The sequence below is a fragment of the Leptonotus elevatus genome, chromosome 13, assembly GCF_054856555.1.
Source record: "Leptonotus elevatus isolate MCC_2025b chromosome 13, RoL_Lele_1.0, whole genome shotgun sequence".
Classification (NCBI taxonomy): Eukaryota; Metazoa; Chordata; class Actinopteri; order Syngnathiformes; family Syngnathidae; genus Leptonotus; species Leptonotus elevatus.
In genome coordinates this window covers 4,348,839-4,364,044 of record NC_141251.1, presented here as the reverse complement: position 1 = coordinate 4,364,044, position 15,206 = coordinate 4,348,839, and the positions used below count along the sequence as shown (strand labels likewise).

General features: G+C 41.0%; 1 protein-coding gene across 9 annotated transcripts in view; it reads left to right on the top strand.

Annotated features, from left to right (window-relative positions):
• The window catches only part of ctbp2a (C-terminal binding protein 2a), a 50,859-nt gene that overhangs the window by 21,380 nt on the left and 14,273 nt on the right, over positions 1 to 15,206 (top strand). The window contains exon 1 of one of the 9 annotated variants that reach the window (XM_086092353.1): positions 2,025 to 2,092. The exons of 7 other annotated variants lie outside the window; for them this stretch is intronic. Coding sequence is in view for 1 of the 2 variants with exons in the window: in XM_086092352.1 (XP_085948478.1) it covers positions 9,017 to 9,038 (22 nt within the window). In the remaining variant the exon portion in view is untranslated. Of the gene's footprint in view, positions 1 to 2,024; positions 2,093 to 8,589; positions 9,039 to 15,206 lie in introns of those variants that run through there. One more of the 9 variants, XM_086092352.1, reaches the window with a different exon arrangement.

Here is a 15,206-nt window from a genome sequence, read left to right as displayed (position 1 = left end):
ATTGAACCAAACAGCAGCACTGACCGCTTTTATACGACCATACTGTATAATCTGCTCTGGCAATGAGGACATTGTACAATGGCAGATGTAGTATCACTGTTAAATGCAGAAGTCTCTCCACCCCCCAAGCTCATGCTGTTGTAAACATGCATGTCTTATTCCATTATGATAATGAGGATGCTTCACAGTCGCCTAGAAAGTCTTTAAGGCTACAGGCTAAACAACCCACCTACAGTAGCCCAACTCGGTCCACACTGACATTTTTCCAATACAGTAATATCGGGTGTGTCTGTGGGATCAGACTTCACATTTAATATCCCGGTTGCTTATTTGGGTGGCAACATTAGAGTATATTTTAGTCATGAATGATAACGACTTGGTCTCGCAGCATCACTGCGCCGATAAAATCAAATTACAGCGCTGATGGCCGATGTGCGACTGTGTCATTTTCTCTCTGCACGCCATAGTGACAAGACAGAGGGGAGGTTTAATCCTTTTAGATCCTCTGTTTCCACTGTTGCACTAATCCACAAATACTGTCATTCTGTCCTCTTCTGTCAGACTCTGCACACAGCCAGGAGGTTGAAACTGAGGCACTGCAACAGATTTCTTAATTAAACAGATTTTATTGTCTTTGTGATTATTAAGTGTAAGAGAGAGAGGGTATTAAGAGATCCTTTGGGCCTCTTTTTCAATGAAACGTTGCTGTTATTCGCATAGAATGTCGTATGCATACATCACAAATCAGCAAAGAAGCACTTGTTTGCATATGGAAGATGTTTGTTGTCGTGGTCATTTTTGTGTTAGTGGACGTGTGGAAGTATAGTTCTACATTAACAATGTAGTTTTGGAGCAATTAGCATTTGGGTAAAGTCTTGTTTAGTTGGTGATGATGGTATTATTTTTGTTTTTTCAAATGAAAGGCATTGTTGCGCTTATTAACTCATTCACTGCCAGCCATTTTCACAGAAGCAATCCCCTTCATTCCCGGCTGTTTTACTGGATTTTTACTGATTTTACAAGGCCCCATTCTATTGCTATAAAAACATGGAACCTACCAAAAGAAAGATTAGAGTCTCTTCTTTCATCAGGAAAAAAAGTAAATTTCCATCTGTTTCCGTTTTGCAGCAATTAGCATTAGAATATAGCTAAGTTGAATCATTATTCACAAATATATTTAAAATTGTCAGTAATTGAGGTTTTTTTCAACATGGTCCTGGTTGATTTCCTTTGCTCTGCTGCTACCTGCTGGCCGTTTGTGTAATAACTAGCATTTTTTTCAACTGTTCTCTACAGTTGAGAGGCTGCATCAAAGCCTTCTGTATGCTCTAGCTTAAAACTAACAAACATAAAACCGTATAAATACGTCTGTGGGAAATTTAAAACAGAACATATTTATATGTTTTTGGGAGCAAATAAGTTAAGGAGAGACTGTTAATAATGGACCGTCGCCATTTCTCTTTGTTCTATAGGGTTATTAATTTTACAGTTCAACTTCTAAGGTTAAGGAGTTTTTGCTACATGTGCATGTAAACGTGCACTTTTTGATGCAATTATTTTTAAGGGCAATGATTTAAGATGAGTTTGAAATGATCTTAAATTGTGTTCCCAAGTGTTGTTGTATATGTATAGTTGAAACTATTAATCTAAGCAATTATAAGACAGTTTTTTGGGGTTGCACTCAATTTATTTATTTATTTTTGCTTTTCTGACAAGTAACCATGTAACATTATTTACAGTCAGACAAGTGTATCAGCTGCTATTAGCAAAACAGTCACAAGACAACTCACATTTTCTGCTCATTGTCATTCAAGTGTCAAAGCTAGTTAACCACCATACTAGCCTCTACTAATAGCTAAGCACAAAGCAGCATCTCTGTCTGCATTAACTTTGACAAGTCACCCAGTATCTGATGCTGTGTGGAATGCCCTTGAGCAAGACCCCGCCTCCATATGACTAACCAGCACTTGCTTCCCATCCCCCACACGGCCATGCTAGCCATATTAGGCACAGTAGGATTTCCACTTCTTTACTTACACCCCGCGGAGGTGCGCTGGTTACCGTCAGGCTCGGCGGACCAATGCCAGCACAGGTCAGGTTCGCTCTGCGTGACACACTAGCCGTGATTTCCCGTAGCGTGACGATGGGGGGGGGGGGGAAGGGTCAGTGCATATTAGTTCTGGAGATGGCAGATTATGTATTAACCGGCGGAGCAGGTCAAAACTGCGGGCAGTTGTTGCGCTGAGTGAGGGATTAGGCAACGGGGGGAAGGGGGGGCAGGGACAGATATTGTCCTGCTACTGACTGATGATTGACAGTCGCGGGCAGGGGGAGGAAAGCAGGCGGTGACAGCTGTCAGTCAACCTTGGACTTGCACAGAGAGAGAGATTTAGTAGACTTTGTGCAAACGTTGGCCTGAATCTGGCTTGATAGTCATTTTGCATTGTTTGTTGGGCGCCTATTTGTCTTACACATGCAGGGATAAATATTTACTTCCGTTTGACCTGAGAGGATGCTCGACTCTGGATTACATTTGCATGTTTTCAGCTCACGGCCACTGGTTGACGGCAAGGCAACATTTTAATCACGGCACAGAGGCAAAACAGAGAGGACTTGAATGTTCTTTCCCGAAAGACTTTCAGACATTACATTTATTCTGCTGTTATTTTTTTTTTGACGTGTAACTATTTTGGTTGGTAAGCAAGTGGTTATCACATTAGCCTCACTGCTCTGAGGTTTGAGGTTCGAATCTCTGCTTTGCATGCTCTCGTTGCGCTTGTGTGGATTTTCTCCGTGTCCTCCCACATTCCAGGATCATTGAAGACTCTCAATTGTCCATAGGTGTGTGTGAGATGTTTTTTGTTTTTTTTTGGTCTATCTGTCATGCAGCTCACCTATGGCCCAAATGAGGACGAGTGTTACCGAAAATGAATGGATATACACTCACTATTTAAAATGAATACTTACTAAGAACTCTCAGATTATCCATAATTTACTGGTTGTCTTTGAAGCAGATATATCAATAAAATTCATCTTTATGATACTTGTCGACTTCGGCACTTTCTAAATGATCGGTATCGGAAAATAGCATTATCGTGCCTCCCTAAAATGAACTTTTACAATAGATTTGCAAACAGCACCCCAAATTGAGCCAGAGATGACAGAAACCACTTGGTAAATTGATACAAATTGAAATAAATGTAAACGTTAGTCTAGAATAAGAAAAAGTCCCCATTGATTGCTTTGGTTTATTACAACAGAGGCATTTTTAAATCCTGCCAACTTTTGACATAAATGAGTTTGACAATTTAGACACCCTCAAGGTTTGCATGGGCATTAAACTGCTGCAATCATGACTAAAAAAAAATATTAGCTATGTCGTAGATTTTGTGATTTATATAAGTAATTAATCTACAGCTGGAATATCAAACTTGAGTCCAATACATTGGGGGGATCTGCTACTTAAAATAGAGGCCACAACAAACGTGTCAATTATCCCCACTGTACTATTTTTTTTATTTTATTTTTTGGGTGGAACTTTTGGAATATTGTTAGCAGAAGACGTGTGAAAGCAACGACAGCTCCTCCCCTTTGGCTCTCTACAGCCTGCATGTCGACTGATGTTTGTGCATGTGTGTGTGTGTGTGTGTGTGTGTGCTGGCAAGTGGCGCAGAGGTCCTCTCCCCCACCAGCTGTTCCCCTTGATATCAGGCAGGATCATTTCCTCTTTCCGTAATGAAAGGATAAAGTGCGCTAGGATTGCATCCATGCATTGCTCCACTTCTCCTTTTCACTCTTGCTTGTCTTTCTTTAGTAAATCTGATCCCGCGCCATCTTTGTTCATCATTAAATCATTGCACTGTGTGTGTGTGTGTGTGTGTGTGTGTGTGTGTGTGTGTGTGTGTGTGTGTGTGTGTGTGTGTGTGTGTGTGTGTGTGTGTGTGTGTGTGTGTGTGTGTGTGTGTGTGTGTGTGTGTGTGTGTGTATGTGGTGGGCAGTGGAGGAAGGGGTAATGAAAGAAATATGTCTCCAAACAAACGTCATACCCGACTAGGCACTTTTCATTCATTACTGTGTTTTTTTTCTTGTCTGTCTGCTGTAAGAGGAGGACGAGTCAAGCTAAAAAGATCACAAAATGGAGAGTGCTGCTTTAGACTGATTGGCCGGTTTAACATGCCTGAGGTTTTATAAAGCCACATTTCCATCAAGTAAAGTTTAGTACACATGTTTTTGTGTTTAACCAGTAACCCGACTATACTGTCCCACTATTTTGGCAGCCTCTTTTTAGGTGCTAACTGCTGTCAGAATGTGACCCCTCCGACCCAAATTTAGGTTAATAAATAGTCATTTTCGTTATAATGTGTATTCAGTGGGTCTCTCTAATACTTAAAACTCTTTTGATTTTACATACCTGACCAACAAAGCTCATTGGGATGCATTAAAAAATTGCAGTTAAAATCCCCTATAACAAAGACTGTAGTGATTTTAGGCTTGTTTTCTGTTTCTGTTGTTTTTAGAACATTTTAGATGGCTTACTTTTAGGTCGAAAATGCGTCAAAGCAAGGAATAACGGCAGCCATTCTGAGTTTGAAGATGAAGGGCTTTGGTTGGAGTTTGAAATGAAATTGCTCTGGAGCAATAGCTTCTCTTCAGCTTCGATTTTGGGGCCACTTCTAACATTCTTGCCGCTCCTCTGACTGCTTCCGTGGAGACGTCTCAGTACGAGGTCTATGGACTTCAACGACATTCTAAAATGCTTGATGTAAAAAACCTTAATGTCCGAAAACTGCAAACAATTGTTACAAAAAGATTCATGAGCACATCTCTACCTCTTTACTGACAAATGTTATCCAAAAAACGACCCCGACAGTGGCAGCCGATTTTGAGCATTTTAACTCAGATTTCAAGGCAAACAGAATATTGCGTGCTGTGACTACATAAACATGGTGGATTCCACATGAAAGATTACATTCCATCCTTTCATTAGAATACAAAGTATGTTTCTACCTTTTTCCGTTCTTTAGTAATCACCATTTGAAAATAGGAGAAAACAAGCTTTTTGTGAAACGGTACATTTTCTGCACAACATTGACTTTGATACTAATATTTTTCGCTTAGTGATGCTCTGTGAATTAGATTAAATCTGACAAAGGCTTTGATCATTCACATCATCCTTGAAAACGTTCTATTTGCTAAGATCTGCCATGTTTTCTTGTAATTTGATACTACCGGGAGCCCATTGAAAAGAGATACAATACTGCCATCTGCTGGCCATGTTTAGTGGCTGTTTTGTGATTTTTACACCCATTCACAAAAGGAGTGCTGCACAGGACGCTGCACTGCCCATTGGGAAAAAACATCAACGTAGTAGACGTCAATTGACGTTATCGGCGGTAAAAGAGTTAACTACTCATGCCCATTTCAACCTCTGAAAATATTCCAACGATCGCCCCGATATTTTGTATTTCATGGGTGCAATAAGCACATCACATTCCCTCATTCACTGTATACTTAACCTATTGCTCACTTGCTTACTCACATCCTTTTCGCAGCAAAGTGGCGCAATCGGCTGCCAGAGAAAAACTCGAGTGATGGTGTCACACAGACGAGGAATGAATAAGAGAATGAGAATTTATGTGCTGACATCGACCCCTCCCAACCACCCCCCCAACTTGAACATCTGTCATCCCCTTGCAGCTGTGCGATCTCGCTTTCATTCCTTCTTTTTTCACCACCGCTCACGTCTTGCACAGAACGGTTTTTGTACTTTACTCGTTTGTCAGTGAGGGGACAGATGGGATGATGGATTTTTGGGGGTGGGATTATACAGTTGACATTTCTCTCTGTCCGCTGTTCTCTTGTTATGAACGAGGTCTTGTTTTTCTTTTGACTACAGCTCGTCTTTGGACTCTGGTTGCATGTTGTAACCAAAGATGTCACATTGAACCTTAAACGCTCATGTTCAGCTTTTATGAAGTAGTACTTGCCGTACTAAGGGGTGTTTCTAATATTTTGGTATTTTAAGTGGAGTTGTACACCACTGAAAACTCCTTTATTATTATCTTCGTAATTTGTTATTATCTTCATAACCTCTGCTAATGCAATAGTGAACGTTTGAAAGAAAAGACCATCAATCTAAAACTGAAAAAAGGCATTAACCTGAAACCTGAATTAATAATAACCGGGGTCAAGTAGCAGACAAAAGAACATCATTGTACTTGGGTTGAATTGAATTCCCTGTTAATTTACTGAATGACTTCCGAGTTGTAACCTGAAGGTCTAACTTATTAACCTTCATTAGATAAATCCAATTAAGATGTCAATCACAGTAGCGTAGTAGTGGTAGTAACCACGTTAATCTGTCACTCAGTAATCCCTATTTATGAAGTCTTTAAGACTGAAGGATTTAAATCCTGTGTTTGTCCTCATGCACCGTACACGCTCAGGTGTGTGTGTGTGCGTTTGTACTGTATGAGTGTCTACTGTGTAGGCAGGAAAACAACAAGTATTGATGTGACCGTGAATGACACCGCAAGTCCCGAGTGTGGACGAGCTGGACTAGTTTTACACACACGGTGCACCTCTGAGTTAAAAAAAATATATATGTATACAAATTCTCATAAGAATTCATTGAAATTAGAAATAATGAGTTTCAGGTTTGCTGTCAAAAAAATCCTTTACTAATTATATGAGATGTCTTTAAGTGCCATTTTAACATTCTAAATACGTCTTACCATTGTTAATATTAGAACCTAAAACACTAAAACAAGGTGGAATGCAAAGTTTGAGATCACACATTTTGTATGAAAAGCAGTTAACCACCAACTCAATTGATGTCTTAACCATGGTAGATTCCAAATTGCCTTCCGTAAATTTTGGTGTGGCGAAATGTAAAGGATTTTTTTTTTTTTGCCTGCCTTGGTGGATGTCAAGTGTCAATATGATTTAGGTTTTATCGTTTCTGCCACCGCTATGTCACAGGTTTTTAAGTGTTTTATTTATTTATTTATTTTTACAGTATTAAGTCTGGATTTAGAGATGTGTCACAACATGAGTGCTACTGTTTAGATTGCAGTGTAAGTAATTAGGAGCAAGATGTTTATATAATAACATCAAGACTCATTTCTGTTAGCTCATTTATGGCATTTTGCATTACATTTAGCCTTAAACTAGCAAACTCTCATTAGATTAAATGATTTGGTTTAGTGAAGGTTTTGGTGTTCAAATACCATGTTTAACTTGTTTACTCCCAAAAAATGTATAATAACGTTCTATTTTAAATATTGCCATGGTCCCAAAAACGTATTTATAGATTTTTTTAAATGCTAGAGAATACAGAAGGCTTTGATGCAGCCTCTGACTCGAAGAGGTCGCTTAAAGCAGTGGTAGTTATTATTTAAAATAGAAGACGGCCAGTAGGTGGCAGCAGAGTATAAGAGATCAACCAGGGCCATGTTGCAACAAGCTCTTTTTCCCAGTGTTTTCAACAGGCTTGTGAATAATGGTGAAACCTCGCTATATTCTAATGCTAATTGCTGCAAAACGAAAACTGATACAAAAAAAAAATAAAAAATCCTGATGAAAGAAGAGACTCTAATCTTTCTTTTGTTAGGTTCCATGTTTTTATAGTAATAGAACACAATATTCATTGGGCCTCAGTCAAAATCCAGTAAAACAGCCGGAGCGAAGGGGGTTGCTTCAGTGAAAATGGCTGGGAGGGAATGAGTTAATTGTCTTCTTTTTTGTGTCACTTTTATAGCAAACCTCAGCTCGGAGTGACAAATAAACATCTGGAAGCAAGCACACTTTTCCTTTTATTAGGAGACCTGTGCGAGTTTTGTTTCTTCAAAGCGATATATAATAGACTTTCCAGCGACAGAGTAGGCAAAGATGTTCAGGAATACTTTTGAAATTGTATTTTAATACGTTTGTGTGTGGGAGGGGTACAACTATATGTATTTTCTCTATACTGCGGATTTTAACCTATCGTGGGTGGGTCTAGAACGGGGATTCACTGTACTCTCAATTGTGAGTTTAAGTCCACTTTCCCCCTCATCCTTAATTCACTGTTGTTGTTTTGTTACATGCTTTACAGCCTGTGATTTTTAAGAGATTTTTCGATTACCATAATGTTGAAAATAATATATTTTGATAACCTTGTATATGTGGACATAAAACTTGAATTCCTGGTTGAATGACATTGAGAGGAATGTGTAAAAAAAAAAAAAAAAAAAGTGATATCACAGCGAACAGCTTGAGTTAGTGTATACAAAAGAGTCTGGCACTCTTAAAGGACCCTGAAGGCCACATCACCACTAATAAAAAAAAAAAAAAAGGGAGGGGATTTTAAAAAAAATGAGCAAAAGAGAACAAGGGGAGGCGACACTCGTTGCGACTGGTTCTCCTCGAGCATTTTTTTTCCTCCCCTCTGTCTTTTTTTTTTGGGCTTTTCCATTCCATCGTCTCCCCTCCAACCCGTTCCTCTTCCCCTCTCCCTCTCCCTCTCTCTTTCTCTGTGGCTGGCAACAAAAGACTGCCTGACGTCTGAGTGAAAAGACCAAAAAACCTGCCGCCTCCAAGAGGGTGGTGGGTGGGTGGGGGAGTAGAGGGAGGTGCAACTGATCTGGAGGAGACGAGGAAGAAGAAGAAGAAGAAGAAGAGGAGCGCGCAGAGAAGCGCTCGCCGCTGCTGGCTCGAGACAAATAGAAATCCATTTTTTTTGGGTTCCCTTTCAGTGGAGATTAAAAGGAGCGCCTCTTTTCTTTTTTCTTTTTACCATCCATTCTCCATCCCTTCCCGTCCTCGAGGAAATAAAAGACATGGAGCTTCAGGGGGTGAGGTGACCAAGGAGGACACATTTGGAAACAAGCTGTGGGAGCCTGCGAGAGGAAGGAGGAGGAGGAGGAGGAGGAGGCGAGGACGTGAGAGAATCCTCTAAAACATCCACTTGTTTTTTTTTGTTTTTTTCACCTCTACAACACATTTTGTGGACCATGTGCAGCTCCTGATTGGAAGAATGTGGCGACAGCATTTCCCAGGCAAGGAGCACGCCTCTTGTGTATGTGCGTGCGCGGATAAAAAATACAAATCGAGACGAGCCAACGAAGGAGGCGTCGGTGTCTAATGAGCCTCCTTAATGTTTTTGCAATGAAGTGTGTCATGCGTGTGTGTGTTCGAGAGCGCTGCACTGCTGCAACGAGGAAGGAGGAGGGTGGGAGGGAAATGGTGATGGTGATTGTAAAGGTTGTCATGTGTCATCATCTGCAGGCCGGAGACAAATTGTGTGTGTCTGTGTGGGAGCGCGTGTGTTTAACATCGGCCCAGCGCTCGTTTGCTTTGAGAAAAACAGCAGCAATTAGTAGCTCATTTCTCTTTTTTTTTGAGTTGCATTTGCCATTTTAGTTTGGACCATTGGGGTCCTTTAAATGACCATACTAAACGTGTGGGCAAATATAAACACATTTCAAGATTATAATAAATATTTCTGGGCTAAATGTTTCTTTTTGGCTCTTTTTACAGTTCCTCCAAGGGTTTATTCATTGTCAAATTCTTTAAAATTATTAATTTTATGTCCATGAGTGTGTGTGGTTTGACATTTCTGTTGCCAGAATAGAGGCGTGTTCATAACTTAACTGCCATACGTGTGTGTGTGTGTGTGTGTGTGTGTATATCATCTACACTGACAGATGGTTTTGTATCTCGCAGCCTCACAAGCGATAGTGTTTGTCTCCATTCCTGTTTGTTACTGATATCACCTTCCCTTCCGTGCCCCCCCCGCCCCCCCAGTTTCCACCACTGTGCGTCTTGTATTAAGTTTGGAGGAGGGCAGCAGGAGGACAAACAAGGTCTTTGTGTGTGTCCACATAGTAGAAGAAGAGATAGGCTGCTGGTGTAGACGGGGCGCTGATAGGGTCCAGCTGGGGCAAAGGGAGGTTGGGTGGGTGGGGGGGGGGGGGGTTGCGGGTTGGCTCAGAGGGGGCAAGTCTGCCAACAAAAAGATTGCACCCCCCCCCTCCCTCCTCCTCCCTTTTCACCCGATGCCAAGGGATCGTAAAAGCCACTCCAGAAAGTAGACAGTGCCAGGAACACAAGCCCCCTATTGTAGCTCGTATGTATGCACAAAAGTGAATGTTATGTATTGTCGCCAGTGGAAATGACTGGTCAGCAGTGGTTAACATTTGTTTGTGGCTCTGGGTGTGTTTTATGAAGCCCTGTAATAGAATTTTCACTGGTAAATTTGCACATGACATGCTAATTGCTACAGGGTGCTGTCTTAATTGTCACTAAGTCAGTACAGCATAGATCTCCGCCAAGGCCAAAATGTAATGTAAACATTTTTATGTGGGGAAAGCGAAATGGTTGTAGCATGCCTCCAAATGCATAAAAGTGGTGGGGGGGGGGAAAGAAAAATGAAAAATTGACAAATCTTGGAGGCTCTCATTTTTAGCTAGCAGGCTACTTCCTTGTTTGTGACTGATGACATAAAGCAACAGATATGAATATTTTTGGGATTATATGAGGTTCTATCATGACTTAATTGGCACAAAAAGGGAGCAATCATTGTGAAGTGTGATATATTTGTGTTTGCCATTCGTTTGCTGGCTAGCATGCTACTTTCTGGTTTTTGGAGGATGACGTAAAACAAATAACGGTGACTTACCTTTTTTTTTATTACGGGATGGATGCATCGCTTTGTCAAATGGCAAAAATTGCAGAGTGACATATTTGTCTTGTCCATGTATTTGTTAGTTATGACTCTGTTTTCTGGTTGATGAAGTAGGATGTAAAAACAGTGGAATTGTTCGGTTTTTGATTGTGTGGTGGGGGAATGGTTCGAGCATGTATCAAAGGACACAGCTGGAGCAATAATTGGGGAGTGACCTATTTGTGTTTACTTTTTGTCAGTTAGCTTTCTTGCTGGTTTGTGTATGATGTCGTAAACCAACAGGAACGTACACTTATTATCGTGAAGCCGTTGAAAAAGACAGCAAAGGGAGAAAAATTGGAGATAAAAAAATTGGATAAAAAAAACAAACTTCCTGCATAGAGGATTGAAAACTGAATAGACAATCCTATCAGTCGAGAAAAAAAAGTCAGCAAAGACAGTGGTGTCCTAAGACTTCAGCACCGTGCAATTTTGTATTTTTGCTTTGCGTTACAAGCAAAATTTGGAACGCCTTCCTCAAAGATGCAAAAGCAGCATCCTTCCAACAACTAGTCCTTCCTTAACAACTCTTCTGTTTCTTTGCCCCTGAGCTGATCTCAAAACTGTACCCGTCTGACTGCCGGTCCATGTTCTCTAAGCTTATGGGGTTACATTGCTCCCCCTCCTTGTTTGGGAAGACTTTAATATCACTGCACTTGCCACAAAGAACCCCAACTGTGTTCCATGCTCTACCCACCGGCCCACCTCGAGCTCCCCCCTGCCCTACTCGCGCTCTCATTCTCCATCGCCGAGGCCCCCGGCTTGGGAGTTGCTAGGTAACCTGAACCAGCTGTTGGTCCTGAGCCCATTGAGCCGCTCCTGGCTGGAGGTCAAGCGCGGAAAAGTTTTCCTGTGAACGCTCGCTGTGAACCCGGCGACCGCCGCCGTGGCCTTGACATCATCGCACCATGGAAAATCTTCCTCACTTCCTTTTGTTTTTGCACTTTTATTGTTCCACTAATGGAGGGGGCCCGGTGTGGGGGCGTCCATGGCGTGCATCGCGCCACGCTGACTGCAGCGGGGAGCGTTTCAGCACCTTTGCCCCACTCCAGTGGGCCATGGGAAGCTTGAACCTCGACAAGTGGAAGTGACTTTGCCATTGAGTAGAAAATTACAGCGAGACATGCGGCGGTCCCTGAAGTGAGTCACTTCTCTGTAGGTGAGCTGTCTAGCAGGTCCATTACCAGAGATTCAAGATTACATTGTGTATTGTGTAACTGTATAATAATAGTGTTGGCCAATGCTCACATATAACGTTGTTGCTTCTCCAAGTGTGGCAGTAAAGCGAAGAAAGGATTTTTCATTGGAGATCAATTAATCCAGCAGTGAAATACAGAAGACTGATCACTTTTGATGGAATACCAATCGCAACATTGGCTTCTCCAGCAGATAGTCAATTGATTGTTTTGCGCTCTGTTGAAGTTGTGTCGTTCCAAACCCGAAAAAATGAAATGGTCAAATAAAAGCCACATTTCCACCAAGCAGATCAATTCAACAGTAAATCCTCAACTGGATTAAGTTTGGAGGTACAATGAAAGTGCAGCAATGGAGGACATCCAGCTTTTGGTGTTTTTCCTTCTTGGCATGTGTCTGCTCCTTCCATGAAGAAGACGCGTTGTTTGAGGCATCCTTGGTCATCTTCCTGTATGCATTCTTCCAAAGTGACCATTGTTTGTCAACAAGACCTCAGATACCGCACTGTACTGGTAAATGCATAGAAAAGGATGACATCAGCTTGGGTTGTAGCCATCGTAAGTTGTATACTCTTGACACTTGATGTTTACAGCCTGGGAACATATTTGGAACTTGTAACCGTACCAAATGTTACGCCCTCCAAACATTGAGGTTAGATACTGTTTCAGTTGTCCTGTCACAGTTTTATTTTATAACTTGTATTCAGCAGTCTTATCTTTTTATCACCTTATTTTGCCGTTAAAACAGAGCTAACATGGCTTCCTGTGTGTATATCTACTTTCTTCTTTGTCTCTTATCTCTTGTTTGTACTCCTTTTACACAGTGCCTCCTAGTGTTTAGACTGAGAAACAACATAACAAATGCTTTGTCACTTCGTGTTACAGGCTACATTTAAGCGTACCAAGACAAGTGTTAATTTTGACAAGAAATTCTAATTTAGTTGTAGTCTTTTGACTAAAATGAATTAAAGTTTTAGTCATAATTTAGTAATCTGATTGTATTTTAGTTTTAATCCAATTTTAGTCTACAAAAATAAAGAGCAATTTTAGTCAACGAAGAAATTTAGCAATTTTAGTCGACTAAATTGACAGTTTAGTCTATTTTCCTTCAGCATACATTTCAACTTTCATACAGAAAATTATAACACACCTATTTGTAACTGTAGTTTAACACGCAAGACACATTTAAATACAACTGTGTTGAACTGACAATTACTTGGTTTTCACCTAAATAAAAAAAGTGTATAATTGCTTGAGATCAATTTTACAGCCGCATAATGAATGAAAACATGTTTGAATATTAAATAAAGTGCAGTGAACACTGAACAGTTTCTGAGTGGTTATTTTCTCCAACCCGCGTTTTAAGTCCTTCTGAATGGATTGTGTACATTTTCGTCACTGTGTTGTTTTCATTTTAGTCATTGACGAAATTGTCAGTCAATTTTAGTTAAGGTTATTGTCACAAAAAATAGCTTCTATTTTAGTTTTCGTTAAATTTTCGTCTGAATTTTTTTTCCCGTGGCGAAAATTATGATGAAAATTTTTCGGCGGCGAAATTATCACTGACCAAGACGGTTTAAAAATATGAAGTTGGATGGTAAAATGTCAGTCATGAGACGTTATTACTAAATATAAAAATTCGATATTATTACATAATGTTAAATATTCTAGTGAAACGCACCATGTTCAAGAACAAGAGCTTATCGAGATACACTTTTCGTCACAACTGCAAGACATTATGGCACGATCACACGTCGTTACTCGTTACAATGGTAAGGGGGCAATTTGCAGTGTGGTGACAAAAAAAAAAGAAGCTTTAAAAACACGACCAAATCAAACTATTTTGTTTGGTAGTACACTGAGGACAGATATATCTTATTCTTCTCTTTTTCTACACCCGCCCACCCTCCTCTCAGTCTCTTATTAGAATTCAAAACTGTTTTTTCTTTCCTTTTTAGATTAGAACATCTGCGATCCATTTTGCGGTTTAGAGGTCTCGCTTGCCAGCTCTGGCAAAAAGTTTTCATCGTTCCTGGAGAATCATTCAGTTTGTGATTAGTGTTGGCCGGAGGACGCTATCAAGGCTTCAAGCTTGCAGCAGCACATTAAATCCCCGCAGACCTCCAGTGAAGAGGGCGACCTGCTGTCAGATAAAGCGTTATTTACATTCAGCTAGTTTCAACTGAGCGCTTTGCGCCTCACTTGTAGACAACGTTGGCTGGCTGTTGGGAAATGATAAAACACTTTTAGTACATTAAAGGGGGTGTGGCCACAAGCACTTTGTAATTCTAGCCAAAAGGTTTACCAGCCTTAAATATCCCGCTGCCTAATGTAAACCATCTTCAGTCACGTTGTTACATGTGCTTTCCATGTTTACTTAAAAGCAAGACGGTACTTTTTCACACAGTCTGATTGGGGGAGGAGAGTTTGGGCTCTCTGGTTGCGTTTTCCTCGCCGTTTGGGTTCGCGGTTTGGATGCAGGGCGGGGCAAATATGGATTCAATAAACCAACAGGAAGTATCATCGTGTGAGTGGAGGCGAATATTGCTTTCATGCAAAGCGCCGTTTGAACAGTTGCCGTTGGCGGGAGTCATCACAGGAGGACTCGGAAAATAGAAACTATCGAGCGCTGATTGCCTTGACGTCGCTATTTGCGCTTATATATTTCCTCCTGCTTTGAGCACCTTTTAAAAGCATCCAGCTGAGACCAGATTTGACATTCTGCAGGCCGTCAAAGACGTTCTGGCGGTTAGCTTGTAATTAGAAAATCCAGGAACCCGATAGCAGCCGTTTTAATCATTGCATAGGAGTCCAGTCTTCAGTGGCGCGCAGTGGAGTGTGTCCCCATACAATATTGGACAGGTTCCCAATGAGGTTGTTAAAATCTAAATCATTATCTTCGCTATGGTCCTGTAAATACAGTCTTACTCAAAACACACATTTGTGGTTTCTTCAAAACACTTTCCCACCCGACTACAGATGTTAACTTCTCAACTTATGATTTGCTAAAAGGCTGTCATGATCTTTTCTTCACAGTTATTTGTACTATGTTAAACCCTGTTTGCTGATGGTTCTAGAACATGGGCGGGCGCACTTCGTCCTCGAGGGCCGGAGTCCTGCAGGTTTCAGATGTTTTCCCTTCTCCAACGCAGCTGATAAATGATCAGCTCCGCATAAGCCTGGTAACGATCCTATTGATTAGAATAAGCTGCGTTGCAGCAGGGGAACCTCCGAAACCTGCAGGACTCCGGCCCTTGAGGGACCGAGTTTGCCCACCACTGTTCCAGAATCGTTTGCGACCTGGCATA